Here is a 13,523-nt window from a genome sequence, read left to right as displayed (position 1 = left end):
GTTGTAACTAGATTAAAGGTTTTTAATTATATTATCTCTATATTTTTTTGAACTGTTTTTTTGAAGTTATATCAAATGTTTTTAACACAGTTTTTCTCATAATAAGGTTACATTTGTATCTGGTTTGGTCACACAACAATGTTTTATTTGTTTTGTTTCGCTTCTATAAACATTAATGTGTGACAAGTTTGACCAGAATTTTTTATTTCACATGAAATACGTGTTGTGAAAATAGTAGATCCAGTTTTAGCGAAAATAAAATAAAATGGTAGAAGTAATCAATCGGGTCTCCCCTTCCCCCCTGAATCTTCTAGGGTCCACCATTGATATGCTTTATTTGTTAATTACGTCTAATATACTTTTTGTTAACAAGTTGTTGATAACTTACTTAACGTCTGGCATCACATTTTACGTCGCAGCTTCGAAAGTGCTGTCAAGATTTTTTTTGCCAAACTAAGTGCTGTCAAGATATTAATAAATAATATGTGTTTACCATTCACCGAACAATTTGATGTTTTGTACCATTGGTTATTTACACACAAAAAATTTCTAGATTTAACAGTATTAGTATATTTTGACCAAGATTAACAATTCCAACAAGAAAATAGATTAACAAATTCCAACAACTTTCCCCAAAAAGAAATTCCAACAAGAAATTTTGATTAAGAATTCCAACAACGAATTAGAATCGTCTTATCCTTTTCACATATCCAGACAAATATTTTGTTTATTTCATTTTTTATAATGCTAATTTTTGTTGTTGTTGATAAAAACAAAATATAGTTTGTCCTTATCAAATTGAATGTAAAAATAGGTAAAATAAAATACAGTAGAATAAATTAATTGGTTTCGGTGAACCTGGTGGTGAAAACAAATTTCACAGTAAATTGGTAAGAAAAGGTATTATTAGTTTTCAACGTGAGAAGAATTTAACTTCTTCTACTTCTCCAATGACACAGCCCTCAAAAAACTCAAAACTCTGTCATGTTTTATGGATTTTAAATCTAATCATCGCCGCCTTTGTTAGAGTCAAGAAGGTAAAATAATATGTATTATAAGGGCATATTGCTTAATAGAAAATCTGTGGTTACGTCGTACTTTTGCTCTCTTCTCAGGCTTATATATTTTCTTTGCAGATAACTGCAGAAGAAGAAGAAGAGAAACAAGATCCGAGCTTGACCCATATTAATAATCCATTCACCACCATAATTCCAATAAAAAATATCGTAAAAGATGGGATTTTTTTCATTGTTGGAGGTGGCTTCTATGCCAGTTATTCAAGTTCTTATCATAAGTCTTGTTGGAGCTTTCTTAGCCACTGATCGATGCAAGCTCTTCCCTGTCGAAGCTCGCAATTCCATGAACAAGGTAAACCAAATCTTAAAACATTTTTCGGTTCTCTAATGAAGAACATATCAAAGAATCAAAGATTTTTTTTTTTTTTTTTTTGAAAAAGAATTCCAAATTGTAGGTGGTGTTTGTGATATTTGCACCGGCTCTCATGTTTGCAAATCTAGCCCAGACGGTCACACTTCAGGATATGATCTCATGGTAAAAAAAAATCCTTTTTTTTCTACCCTTTGCTGGATTATGGTAAAATGTTCAACTCTTGGTTCTTATTGAATGAAAATTAAAGGTGGTTTATGCCGGTGAATATGGGACTTACATTCTTAATTGGAGGGATTCTTGGTTGGATGGTTGTTAAGATTCTGAAACCACCTCCTTATCTTGAAGGTCTTATTGTTGCAACTTCTTCATCAGGTATATATCATATATGTGACAAAATTTGGAACCTATGAAACGTCATCATCATTCAATGTGTTTCTGTTTTGTATTATTCTCATTGACAAAACTCAATTTTGGTTTTGAAAAAAGGGAATATGGGGAACCTACCAATCATACTTGTCCCAGCTATCTGCGACGAGGACAAGAGTCCATTTGGTAACAGGAGTGTTTGTAGAACCGTTGGGCTCTCTTACGCATCTTTCTCCATGGCGGTATGTAAATGTTAGCATTCCTCTGTTTCTTTTAGAGATATGAGAGAGATGTGTAAAAATTGAATCTTGTTGTGTTAATTGGTGCAGCTAGGGGGTTTCTACATATGGACTTACACATTCCGGTTGATAAAAGGGTCGGCGATGAAACTAAGAGACATAGAAGAATCGGAGAAAGCAACGATTAAATCATCAAATAGTGACTTAGAGGCTGATCACAAGACACAACTCCTCCTAGGTGCATCTCAAGACAAGAAAACGAGTGTGGTTAAGGAAGAGACAGGTTTTTGGAGAAAAGGAGTAGACTTGGTGCATGAGATACTAGAGGAGCTTCTCGCACCACCAACACTTGGTGCAGTAAGTTCAAACTTACCAACTAGCTTCTGAGGAAGGAATTAACATACAAAATACAATGAAAAATGTGACATGTTTGTTTGTTGTTTTCAGATTGTTGGTTTCTTCTTCGGTGCAGTTAAATGGCTGAGAAATCTTATCATAGGTGATGATGCTCCTTTACGTATAATCCAAGGCACTGCAAAACTTCTTGGGTAGTTACCATAATCTTGACCATTTGCATACATCCATCTTTAAGTTTTCTAACTTTAACCGATTGTGTGCAGAGACGGAACCATTCCATGTATGACGATTATACTAGGAGGCAACCTCATACAAGGTAACTCCCTCGATCAATTTTGCTCTTAGTTAAAGAAAGAAGAAAACTTACGAGCTTAGTGTGATTCAAATCGATCCAGGTTTACGTTCTTCGGCAGTCAAACCAGTGGTTGTACTTGGAATAGTCTGTGTTCGGTACATAATTCTACCGATTATCGGTATAGGAGTCGTCAAAACAGCTGAGAGCTTCGGGTTTCTTCCACAAGATCCTTTGTTTCAGTATGTTTTAATGCTTCAGTTCACACTCCCTCCTGCCATGAATATCGGTCAGTCTCTGTAAACCATCAGCTGAAAATCTCAAAACAATAGTATATATTCACAGGGAATGACAATAATTGAATACTCTTACAGGTACCATGACACAGCTGTATAATGTTGGGCAAGACGAGTGCTCAGTGCTCATGCTTTGGACATACTTGATTGCGATTCTGGCCCTCACTGTTTGGTCCACAATCTTCCTTCACTTGTTAGTCTAGGAAAAAACCTGCAATTCTGTGCAAGAACAACAAGATTTACATCTCTCTTCAATGAGGGAAACAGAGGCAACAAAGATCCTCTCGTCAAGGGATCTCAACATTCTTTTCTCTCTTAATCTGATCATAACAGATCAGATTTTTTTTTCTGGTTCCATTTGTACCTTTAGCAAGTCTTCATTCTTGACCCAATTGTATCAAGTATTACATGAATTTAATGAAAAGCCATATGGTTATCAAGAAAACACACAAGATTACTAGTGATGCATATCACAAATCTCACATCCATTAGCCAATGTCAATTTTTTAAAGATTGAGCTGCGAGAAAGTAAGCTATTTAAAACAAGGAAGCAAGTTGCCGTTGTAGAACAGTGGCTACGGAAATAAGACAGTGAAGACAAAGAAAAAGAAACTCACCACGGCTCGGTCCAGTGAATCAGCCAAAGCTTTCAAGACATTTACAAAAAAATGAAAAATAAAGACAACAATTTCAGTTCAGACTAAGAATATATCGTTTGTATGCAGTTTGGTTCTTGCATTTCTCTTGTTGACGCAACACCGGTTCAACTTTGAAAGTTCATTTTCTTGCATCTTAGGATATGTTTTGAAATCTGTTTTGCGCAGAGAAACACTTGCAACATATAAATAATGATTTGCCATCTTTGAGAAGCAGATCAACGATGTATGTGCAAACCAGTAAACCTTCAAGAACAAATGCAAATTTTACCTTAGTAGTGAACAAGAAGAGATTTTTTTAAGAAACAACACCAAAAATTAAATTTTGATTAGTGGGTTGTTGATTTTTATATCAGAATTCCAGTGATTTAACAAAACGGATCGACCCGAGTTTTCATATCGCATGCATTTACCAATAATTTTGTAAAGTCTCGATCTTTGCTCAGCTCCGGCCAAAGATATCATTTTTTCGCCGCACCGGCACCGTTTGATTCATTCTTCAACATCAGCAGCAACCATCGGAACAATCAGTTCGTCTCCACAGATTCGATCGGATCCATAAGATTTAGAGATCTCCACGGATTTGATCAGATCCATTTGGTTTTCGATTTCGAACTTCCTCGCTATTTCTAATTGTTTTCTCGATAGTTTTCTCTCTCCGGCGTGAAATAGTAGACGACGAGATTTGAACGGCGGGAAGAAGGGTTTAGAAAGAATCAAAACTACGAAATTGCCATTGATAGTAGATACGGTTTATATTAATCAGACCGAGCTGGTTATGAAGAAAATAACCGAACCGGAATAAAACCGGCGTCGTTTTTGTTTACAAAGAAAGAGGTTCACTTGTTAGCTTAGGTTTAAGGGATTTAAAAAAAAAAGCTTCCGACGACTGAGTTCTTTCACCGGCGAAATTTTCTCAGCGAGAGAGAGGTTAAAGAAGATGTTGCAGAGCAAAGTTTTCAATAAGAAAACAAGAGGAGGGCGAATTCAAAAGGTATCCTCTTTCTCTTCTCTCTCTATCTATGATTGTATCTTCTTCTTCCTTCTCGAGGTTTTAGTTTGTTTTTTGTTAATTTTGTGGCGACAGCAAGTGAGAGAGGTTTATCTACGAGATGACATATACTGTGGAGCTTTTTCTTGCAAGTCTTGCGATACTTCAGCTGCTCGCTTGTCTTCTCCTAAGATTATTGTTGTGGACACCAACGTCGTTCTTCACCAAGTAATTTCCTTTGATTCTATACATAAAGCTTGAATTTTTGTGCTTCTCAGATTTTCTATATTAATTTATAAATCTCTCTCTTCGGTTTGGTAGATTGATCTGTTGGAGAATCAGGCCATAGACAGTGTTGTTGTTCTGTCTGTTGTCCTGGACGAGGTTAAGAACAGGAATAGATCTGTTTACAATAGGATCAGAGCTCTATGCAGCAATCCAGCGAGACAATTCTATGTTTTCTCTAATCATGTCCACAAGTAAGACCTCGTTCTAACTTTGAGAGATTTTAGATTATAGATAGAGAATGTGAAATTTGACGATTATGGATATTGATTTGATGCGCTCAGTATGATCAAATGCACTTACCGAGCTTTAATCCCTTTTTTGTTTGTCTGTAATGTGTTCTTATCGCTGTTTTCTTTCTCACCTTTACTAAAATTTCCACAGGGACACTTATGTGCAGGCCATGGAGAGAGAGACTGCCAATGACCACAACGATAGAGGTTTTATCTGCTACCTTCTTCATCTGCTAACATCTTGTTACTTCCTTGATGATGTATCAGTACATATAAAATAAAATATATTGCTTTCAAATCCATCTTCTGATATGCAATTTTTTATTTTATCTGGAATTCAGCTATTCGGGTCGCTACGCTATGGTACCAGAAGCATCTAGGGGATTCATCTCAGGTGTTGCTTGTAACTAATGACAGGGAAAATAAACGGAAGGCCACTGAGGAGGGAATATCTGCAGAGACAAGTATGTAAATCATCATTTGCACCATAGGAATTGTCTTACTTTCCGCATTCGAGATATCAAAGCTCGGTTTTACATGTAGGAGAAATTTATAAATGAGTGTTTCTGTATTAGTTGAGGCTTATGTAAAATCAATTGGACAACCTGAATTGCTGGATCTGCTTGCGCAACCAACCACTGAAGACGTAACCATGGAAGATGCAGATGATTCCAGACCTTCAAAGAGGAAGCTTGTATACCTAGAGGTAATGAGATAAACATACTTGTTTTTCAGTGTCAGATACTGCCATCAAACAACTTTCGTATCCTATAACTATGCTCTTTTTTCTTGCCTGCAGCATAAGCCCATGTCTGAGATTACTGCTGGCCTACACCGTGGAATATATCATCAAGGAAAACTCCGTGTCAATCGTTTCAATCCTTTTGAAGCTTATGTTGGAAGCGAGAGCATTGGCGAGGAGATAATTATCTATGGGCGCAGTAACATGAACAGGGCTTTCGATGGTGATATTGTTGCTGTAGAACTCTTGCCTCGCGATCAATGGCAAGAGGAGAAGGCATTATCTATAGCTGAAGAAGGTTTCTTTAAATATCTACATATATTTTAAACTCTTTATCTGCTTGCATGAAGTGGTGTAAAACTTATCGTTCTTTCACATATCAAATTCAAATGCAGATGAGGAAGAGGACGATACTGTTCATTTGGCTCCCAACACTGCTGACGATGCTCCTAGAACCTCAAATTTGCCCCAAGAAACTTCTGGGGATAAAAATGCTATCCCTGCTCGTCCTTCAGGCCGTGTAGTCGGTATTATCCGTAGAAATTGGCATTCGTGAGTTGATTTCTTGATTTTGATCGTATTTGATTATCCCTATCTTCTTGCTGCTTTTTTTCTTAATAACACAGTGAAGCATCATATGAGATCATGTTAATGGACATGCCGATATACTCTCCTTAGACGTGTCAGTTTCTGGTGTAAATATTTGAATTGACGTTTATCTTTAATTCTCTTGGTCTCAGTGTCTCTTGTCTGTGCAATTATGCATCGCTTTTCCTTAATTTTGTCTTATTTGAGTCTGTTTCAAGCGTTTCTGGACGATTCCTAATTTGCATTGATATCATGCAGGTATTGTGGATCTCTTGAACCAATGTCACTACCTGCTGGTAGTGGTGGAACGGCGCATGCTTTATTTGTTTCTAAAGATCGCAGAATTCCCAAGATTCGCATTAATACTCGACAGCTTCAGAACCTTTTGGATATGAGGATAGTAGTGGCAGTTGATTCTTGGGACCGTCAATCTCGATATCCTTCTGGCCATTATGTCCGACCAATCGGGAAAATAGGTGACAGGGAAACTGAAACAGAGGTAGGGGCATTATATTAAATTACTGGGATGAAGTGGGAGGGCAAGATTAGGACAAGTATATTGGTTTATTTTTTTTTCAAGGAAGTAAATGACATAGATAATTGGAATTTGGAACTAACATCGTTGCTCTTTCTTGTGGATGATACAGGTTGTCTTGATAGAGAACGATGTTGACTACTCGCCATTCACTTCTCAAGTTCTGGCATGCTTGCCACCCTTACCCTGGTCTGTATCTCCTGAAGATGTATCCAATCCTGTTAGGCAAGATTTACGACATTTGCTTGTCTTTAGTGTGGATCCTCCTGGTATGTACCTAAAGCTTTACTCACTTGACAGTATATATGAGTTTAGCCAATTTAAATTTCTTTCAGAGTCTGTAGTTGGTTGTGTACAATCATATTAACTTGTTTATGATGCTAACAGGTTGCAAGGATATTGATGATGCATTGCATTGTACATCACTTCCAAACGGGAACTTTGAGCTTGGAGTCCGTATCCTAGAGCCAGAATCTCATTTATTTACGACTGAGCTCACAATTTAGGGCATGTCAAGAGTCAAAAAGTTACAAATCACTTTGTGGTGTTATTCTAACCATAGCTGTGAAATGGCTCTTGTTATATCGTTTTGCTTCGATTTTATCATAATTATCTAGTGCTGAAAATGTTTTGGAGGTGATCTGTTTTATCTTTTTCGTATTAAGTGTCTTCCAGAATTATTGGCTAGTTCCATTGTATTCTCTTCTTATCTCGGGAGTGAATTTTTGATGCTTATCCTTGACCATGTTTAATTAGACATTGCGGATGTAACAAATTTTGTTCACCCTGGTACTCCTTTGGATGATGAGGCATCAAAAAGAGGCACATCTGTCTACCTTGTTGAGCGCCGTATTGACATGCTTCCCAAGCCTCTAACAGAAGGTAACATCTTCTTACAGGATACAATCCCTTAATGCTAGATTTTCAGTGCACTCAAGAAACATGGTTTTCCTTGCAGATATTTGCTCGCTTAGAGCTGATGTGGAAAGGCTTGCATTCTCGGTTATTTGGGTATGCTTTATCCATTTTCAATCGTCGCTATGAGGCTCAAAAGTTTATATTACACATATTAGCAAGCCTAAGCATAATTCATATATTTAGGAAATGAACCCTGAAGCTGAGATTATTTCAACGAGATTTACAAAGAGCATAATCAAGTCTTCTGCAGCATTGTCCTATGTTGAAGCTCAGGCTCGGATGGATGACAGGTACATTCTGTTTTACCATGGTGTTAGAGAGTCAGTGGTTTGCTTGCTTACCTTTGTTGTGACAATAAAATAATTTCATTAGCGTTTAAACAGTATAAATGATACTAGCAAGGGTCAGCGGTTTTTTTACTTACCTTTATTGCAGTTTTTTTCTTCAGAAAATGAACCTTTCTATTGATGTATTCATGAATTTCATTTTCTATTATTTTGGTTTGTTGAGTTCTTTCAGATTCCCTCTTTTACATTATGCCCAAGTTGATAAGTGTCATTACTTCTTTGCAGCCGATTGACGGACTCGGTGACTACAGATCTTAGGAACATGAATACTTTGGCAAAGGTTTAAGACACCTCCTTTCACATGTTGTCATATGCTCCAGAAATCATTGAAAGAGCACAATAATTTAACCTGTTTTCTGCTTTCGAAACCTGCAGATAATGAGGCAAAGGCGTATTGATAGGGGAGCCTTAACTCTTGCTTCTGCCGAAGTTAAATTTCAGATTGATACCGAGACTCATGATCCTCTTGACATTGGTATGTTTGCTGAGAAAAATTTACTCTTCTTGATGAATATGAACGATATATTCTTAGTCTTTGTCGCCCAAACTCCCATGAAGTACAACAAGCTCTATCCTTTTGAAAGATGTATTCATCTGTTTGACACTGTCTGTGACTCTGTGTTTTACTCAGGCATGTATCAGATTCGAGAAGCAAACCAAATGGTTGAAGAATTCATGCTTGCTGCAAATGTTTCAGTCGCTGAACAAATACTTAAACATTTCCCTTCTTGCTCACTATTAAGGTAAAGTTTGCGATTGTTTGTGAAGGTTTAATACTTTAATGGCTTGCTCTTACATCAGTGGTTTACTTCTCAGAGATGGCACTCACTCTGTATATGTGGAAGTGCGCCTCTGTGTAAAATTGATTTTAATTTTTTTTTCCCAACATGTGACCAAATTAACTTTCAATTGTTGCCAAAACTACAGTATACTGCTATACTGGTTACATGAATTGTTTACCATTGCGTTCCCGTAAATTTTTGAGCTTAAGTGATTAAATTAGATAATGTTGTGCGTATTTAGCATAATGAGCATTTGCTGCATTTTTTTGTTGATTTTTATCACAGCTCTGGTTTGATTGTTCATGCAGGCGTCATCCCACTCCAACAAGAGAAATGCTTGAACCGCTGTTGCGTACTGCTGCAGCTATTGGGCTTAACTTGGATGTTTCTTCATCTAAAGCTCTGGCTGATTCACTGGACCGAGCTGTGGTGAGTTTTTTTAGGTCTACATTGTCTTATTTCGCAGCCACTGTTAAGCCTTTTTTAGTACCTCCTTGGTTCCATTTCTACAACTAGGGGTGTACATTCTACTCAATTAAATTCAGTTTTCACCTTTTAAGTGCTCTTTGAATGCTAGACCTCTTGTAACTAAGTATCTTGCTTCCTTGTTTAAAATAGCTTACTTTCTCTTGGCCCAATCTTAACAAAACCATTATTCTTCAGGGTGAGGATCCATATTTCAATAAGCTTATCAGGATATTGGCAACTAGGTGCATGACACAGGTAAGGCTTCCGTGATGTTTGAAACATTGCTAATGCTGGCGATTTTCGCAGGATATCGCCATATCTAAAACATTTTATTCTACTCAGGCCGTGTACTTTTGTAGTGGGGATCTCACTCCTCCAGAATACCTTCATTATGGGCTTGCAGCACCTTTATATACTCATTTTACGTCCCCTATCCGGAGATATGCTGGTAAGTGAAAATGGCTCTGTTTACCTTTTGTTCACACCTGTTAGATGCTATAATTTTACTTCTTTCCCTGGTTCCAGATGTCTTTGTGCACAGATTACTTGCCGCGTCATTAGGAATATACAAGCTTCCAACGGTGTTTCAAGACAGACCTCAACTTACTAGTGTTGCTGATAGTAAGAGTTCGCTTTCCTTCTGTGGATTAACCAAGGACTTATTATTTTCTAGCATTTTGAGTGTTTAGACAAAAAAAGAATGAAACTTATGTCTTTGTCACTTCCTGATTTGATTTGGAACCTGAGGTCTTGTCCTGTCTAGCTCAGCGATAAGGAGAAAAATGTCTGAAATTAAACTGTTTGTGTTTCCTTGACTTGTTTCAGATTTGAACTATCGGCATAGGAATGCCCAGATGGCAAGTCGAGCTTCAGTAGAGCTGCACACACTCATCTACTTCAGAAACCGGTATAGATCGTCTATTTTTCTTGAATCTTATTTTAAAGGCCTGGACTGGTAAAGACTAAGAGAGAATTCTGTGTGTTGTTTATGTTGCAGACCCACGGATGCAGAGGCGAGAGTTGTGAAGATAAGATCAAACGGTTTTATAGTATTCGTCCCAAAGTAAGTTCTCCATTCTTTGCTTATTTCACTACCATATTAGAATTCATTAGCATTTGTAGCAAGTGTAGCCTATATATCTTATCTTTTCCTCTTGCAATTGGGAACTTTGGGGCAAAATGTACCCACCAAAGGTTTTGGCTACTCATTTTATTAGCACGTACTGTTTTCTTACGGTGGAAATCGCTATGGATTGATGCAGGTATGGAATCGAAGGCCCTGTTTATTTAACAGCAAAAGGTGAGAAAGGAGCCGGTGACTGGTACGTAGACGAGGAGAAGCAGAAGATTGTTAAGATGGATGGAAGTTTATCTTATAGTGTCTTGCAAACAGTGAAGATTCACATGGAGGTAGTTGAGCCTCAGCCTAATCGACCGAAACTCCAACTCACTCTTTTATAAAACTCTTTAAAGTCTCTCACTTTTCACAGTTTCACTTATATGTCAAAGAGTTCGTGTGCTATTCTACATTTGTTTTGTTTACTTTACGCATGTTTACTAGTTGGTGATCTGCGTTTCGAGCTGAATTTTGTATTATTATTTACTAATATGGTTAATCACTGTTAAGTCACATTCATATATAAAGCATAATAGACTTAATCATCTAATGCTTTACAACTATCCAATTACTTGATTTACGAAAATGGATCAATTAACTCTTATTAGAAAACAATGCATACTTGTATGTAGGCTTGAACAAAGCTGGATATTCGAACTTTTCAAGGTATCTGGATAATCAATTTTATTATCTGAATCTAGATCCGAAAACTCTGGATATTTGGTGTGAACCGAATATTTACGAATATCCGACTGGATATCCAGTTTCGTTGATTTTAAAAAAAAATCTGAATTTTTGTAAATAATATATAAAATAAAATTTGACACTAATTTTAAATCATAAAGATTGATGAATTCAATATAAATTTTTGTCAATTTTATCTTAAATTAGTAAATACCAACCTTTTATCGAATAACATATTGTGTGTGATAATGAATTTTTATTGACAACCAAGAAAGACAAAAAAAAATTCTCCAAATTTTACTGTTTTAATGAGTACAAATTATACTTGATAGTATTGAATTACCTTTCAATAAACTATTAAATTAATTTTTGGTATATATGAAAATAGATTTCGTATTGTCACCCTTAAATTATGTTTAAACCACTAATTATCTCCACATATTAATATTTATGTTGTTTTTTATATTGTAGTAAATATTTTTTTGTTTTTGTTTATAATTTTAACTCATATAAATATTTTAAATTCTTTTAATGCTTGTAGGTTAGTATACTAAAAAGATAACTAAAAACTATAACAAAATAATCAATTACTATTTAATAAAGATAATATTGACAGGAAAAAAATTAGTATATGTTTCTTCTCTAATGGAAAAAAAAATAAAAAATTTTTATCTTCAATTTCATTCTTTTTATATCAGTTTTATACAAAAACCGAAAAGCAATGTTAAAATTTACTTTCATTCTATAATTGATTGTATGTTATTTTATATCTACGTAATTGATATTTTGTTTAAGAAATATTTTTAATTTAAAATTATTTTAGTTTTTGTTGTAATGGAAAATATATATATATATATATATAATTTTCTTGTTTTTATATATATATTTTATTAACAATAATATTTTTTTGGAAATTTTTTTAATTTTGATTGTTGATGTGAACCAATAGAATTGCATTTTTTAATCCTATGTGGACATACTTAGAAGTATATAGCTTCAACTTTTATTAGTAACTAGGTGAATACACACGTAACGTGCGGATTTTTTTATTTTCAACTATTTCTAATTTATATTTCTGTAAAAGTAAATATAATTATAATTTATTAGTATGTTATTATAAATACTCTTAAAAATCAATTTAAAATATATATTGAATATTATTAAGTAATATAAAGTTATATTCAAATAAATTAAATATTCATCAATATTTTTAATTAATTATAACATAAATCTTTATCTAACATTTACATAAATGTTTATTTAACATTTAATCTTAATTAATTAAAAATTTATTTTTTTAAATGTTTTAAAACTTACACCTGTATTATATCATTTATTATATTTGTTTATGTCACTTTTTGAATGATGCAAATTTGTTTGCATCATTTATAAAACTGATTCTGGAAATGGGGATTCTAATGTTGCATCATTTTTATCGATTAATGTAAATACTTTCATCATTTATAATAATTGATGTTAATAAGTATCACTTGTAATAAATGATGTTAACATTTGCCTCAATAAAAATAAATGATATTATATGACAAATGATTGTAAATATTTATATCAATTTTGACCAAAAAAATAATATTTATATCAATAATTTTAATTGATATAATAATTATATCAGTTACAAATAAGTGATGCCAAATAAGTGTCAGTTATTATAAATGTTAGTAAGATTTGTATGATTTATTAAAAACTGATGTTAATATTAGTATCATTATGTAACTGATAATAATTAAACTCGTTTTTATAAATGATTATTAATATAAAATTAATTAATATTAAAATCTTATATATAAATAGACATATGTCAACTTTTCTCGTGCTGACATGTCAAACAGCTGGAGAAAGTTGATCATGTTTTATATATAAGATAAAATAAGAAGATGCTTATTTTTCAATTGTTTTTCTTATTTCAAATTTTACTGAATTGTACCAATGTATTCATAGACTCTTAATCCTTTTTTGTCAAATAGTTAAAAATAAACTATCATAAATTCAGATGTCTACGCATTATGATATTTGGTTTCGCATGAAAACGAGATCCTTATGATTCTAGGTTATGCAGCGTCTAGTGTAGGTTTTGTTTTAGCCTAGAAATTAGAAGGAATATCACAAAGGATACCAAAATAGCACAAAGGATATATTAACAGATTATTACCTTCAGAAATTAGGTGTCATTCTAATTGAATAAGTAATGATAGTTTTACAGCTGCTACCAACAATTCTGGA

General features: G+C 34.3%; 2 protein-coding genes across 5 annotated transcripts; both read left to right on the top strand.

Moving 5' to 3' along the window:
• Positions 1-963: 963 nt before the first annotated feature.
• LOC18026087 (protein PIN-LIKES 5) lies at positions 964-3,374 on the top strand. 3 transcript variants are annotated; one of them, XM_024160667.1, is made up of 10 exons: positions 964-1,037; positions 1,137-1,368; positions 1,472-1,551; positions 1,637-1,761; positions 1,876-1,997; positions 2,085-2,351; positions 2,442-2,542; positions 2,615-2,667; positions 2,747-2,932; positions 3,018-3,142. In XM_024160667.1, exons 2-10 carry the CDS (start codon positions 1,234-1,236, stop codon positions 3,140-3,142), a joined length of 1,194 nt encoding a protein of 397 aa, XP_024016435.1. In that variant the 5' UTR covers positions 964-1,037; positions 1,137-1,233. The 3 variants fall into 3 exon arrangements, with proteins under 3 accessions (XP_024016435.1, XP_006409300.1, XP_024016436.1); XM_006409237.2 differs by lacking the exon at positions 964-1,037 and having other exon boundaries at positions 1,234-1,368; positions 3,018-3,374; XM_024160668.1 differs by lacking the exon at positions 964-1,037 and having other exon boundaries at positions 1,291-1,368; positions 1,457-1,551; positions 3,018-3,374.
• A 1,080-nt stretch (positions 3,375-4,454) lies between these two features.
• LOC18026086 (exosome complex exonuclease RRP44 homolog A) lies at positions 4,455-11,119 on the top strand. Of its 2 annotated transcripts, none has more exons than XR_002901289.1 (24): positions 4,455-4,589; positions 4,683-4,814; positions 4,908-5,065; positions 5,256-5,311; positions 5,446-5,568; positions 5,680-5,810; positions 5,904-6,144; positions 6,242-6,398; positions 6,693-6,933; positions 7,082-7,238; positions 7,357-7,425; positions 7,726-7,851; positions 7,928-7,980; positions 8,071-8,177; positions 8,460-8,514; positions 8,610-8,709; positions 8,866-8,977; positions 9,325-9,445; positions 9,680-9,739; positions 9,844-9,932; positions 10,010-10,105; positions 10,310-10,391; positions 10,482-10,547; positions 10,747-10,919. XR_002901289.1 is itself a non-coding variant. In XM_006409236.2 (24 exons), exons 1-24 carry the CDS (start codon positions 4,536-4,538, stop codon positions 10,943-10,945), a joined length of 2,802 nt encoding a protein of 933 aa, XP_006409299.1. In that variant the 5' UTR covers positions 4,455-4,535; the 3' UTR covers positions 10,946-11,119. The 2 variants fall into 2 exon arrangements, 1 of the variants encoding a protein (XP_006409299.1); XM_006409236.2 differs by having other exon boundaries at positions 9,827-9,932; positions 10,747-11,119.
• The last annotated feature ends 2,404 nt before the right edge of the window (positions 11,120-13,523 follow it).

Source organism: Eutrema salsugineum, unplaced genomic scaffold (genome assembly GCF_000478725.1).
Source record: "Eutrema salsugineum unplaced genomic scaffold, Eutsalg1_0 scaffold_11, whole genome shotgun sequence".
In the NCBI taxonomy this organism is placed as follows: Eukaryota; Viridiplantae; Streptophyta; class Magnoliopsida; order Brassicales; family Brassicaceae; genus Eutrema; species Eutrema salsugineum.
Note: the sequence above shows the minus strand (reverse complement) of the source record. Positions and strands in the feature narration are given on the sequence as shown.

Coding starts and splice junctions, on each gene's coding strand:
- LOC18026086 (XM_006409236.2), top strand. CDS start 4,536: ATGTTGCAGAGCAAAGTTTTCAATAAGAAAACAAGAGGAGGGCGAATT. Junction 4,590..4,682: donor GAGGAGGGCGAATTCAAAAG/GTATCCTCTTTC, acceptor TTGTGGCGACAG/CAAGTGAGAGAGGTTTATCT. Junction 10,548..10,746: donor TTTATAGTATTCGTCCCAAA/GTAAGTTCTCCA, acceptor GGATTGATGCAG/GTATGGAATCGAAGGCCCTG.
- LOC18026087 (XM_006409237.2), top strand. CDS start 1,234: ATGGGATTTTTTTCATTGTTGGAGGTGGCTTCTATGCCAGTTATTCAA. Junction 1,998..2,084: donor ACGCATCTTTCTCCATGGCG/GTATGTAAATGT, acceptor TAATTGGTGCAG/CTAGGGGGTTTCTACATATG. Junction 2,352..2,441: donor CACCACCAACACTTGGTGCA/GTAAGTTCAAAC, acceptor TGTTGTTTTCAG/ATTGTTGGTTTCTTCTTCGG.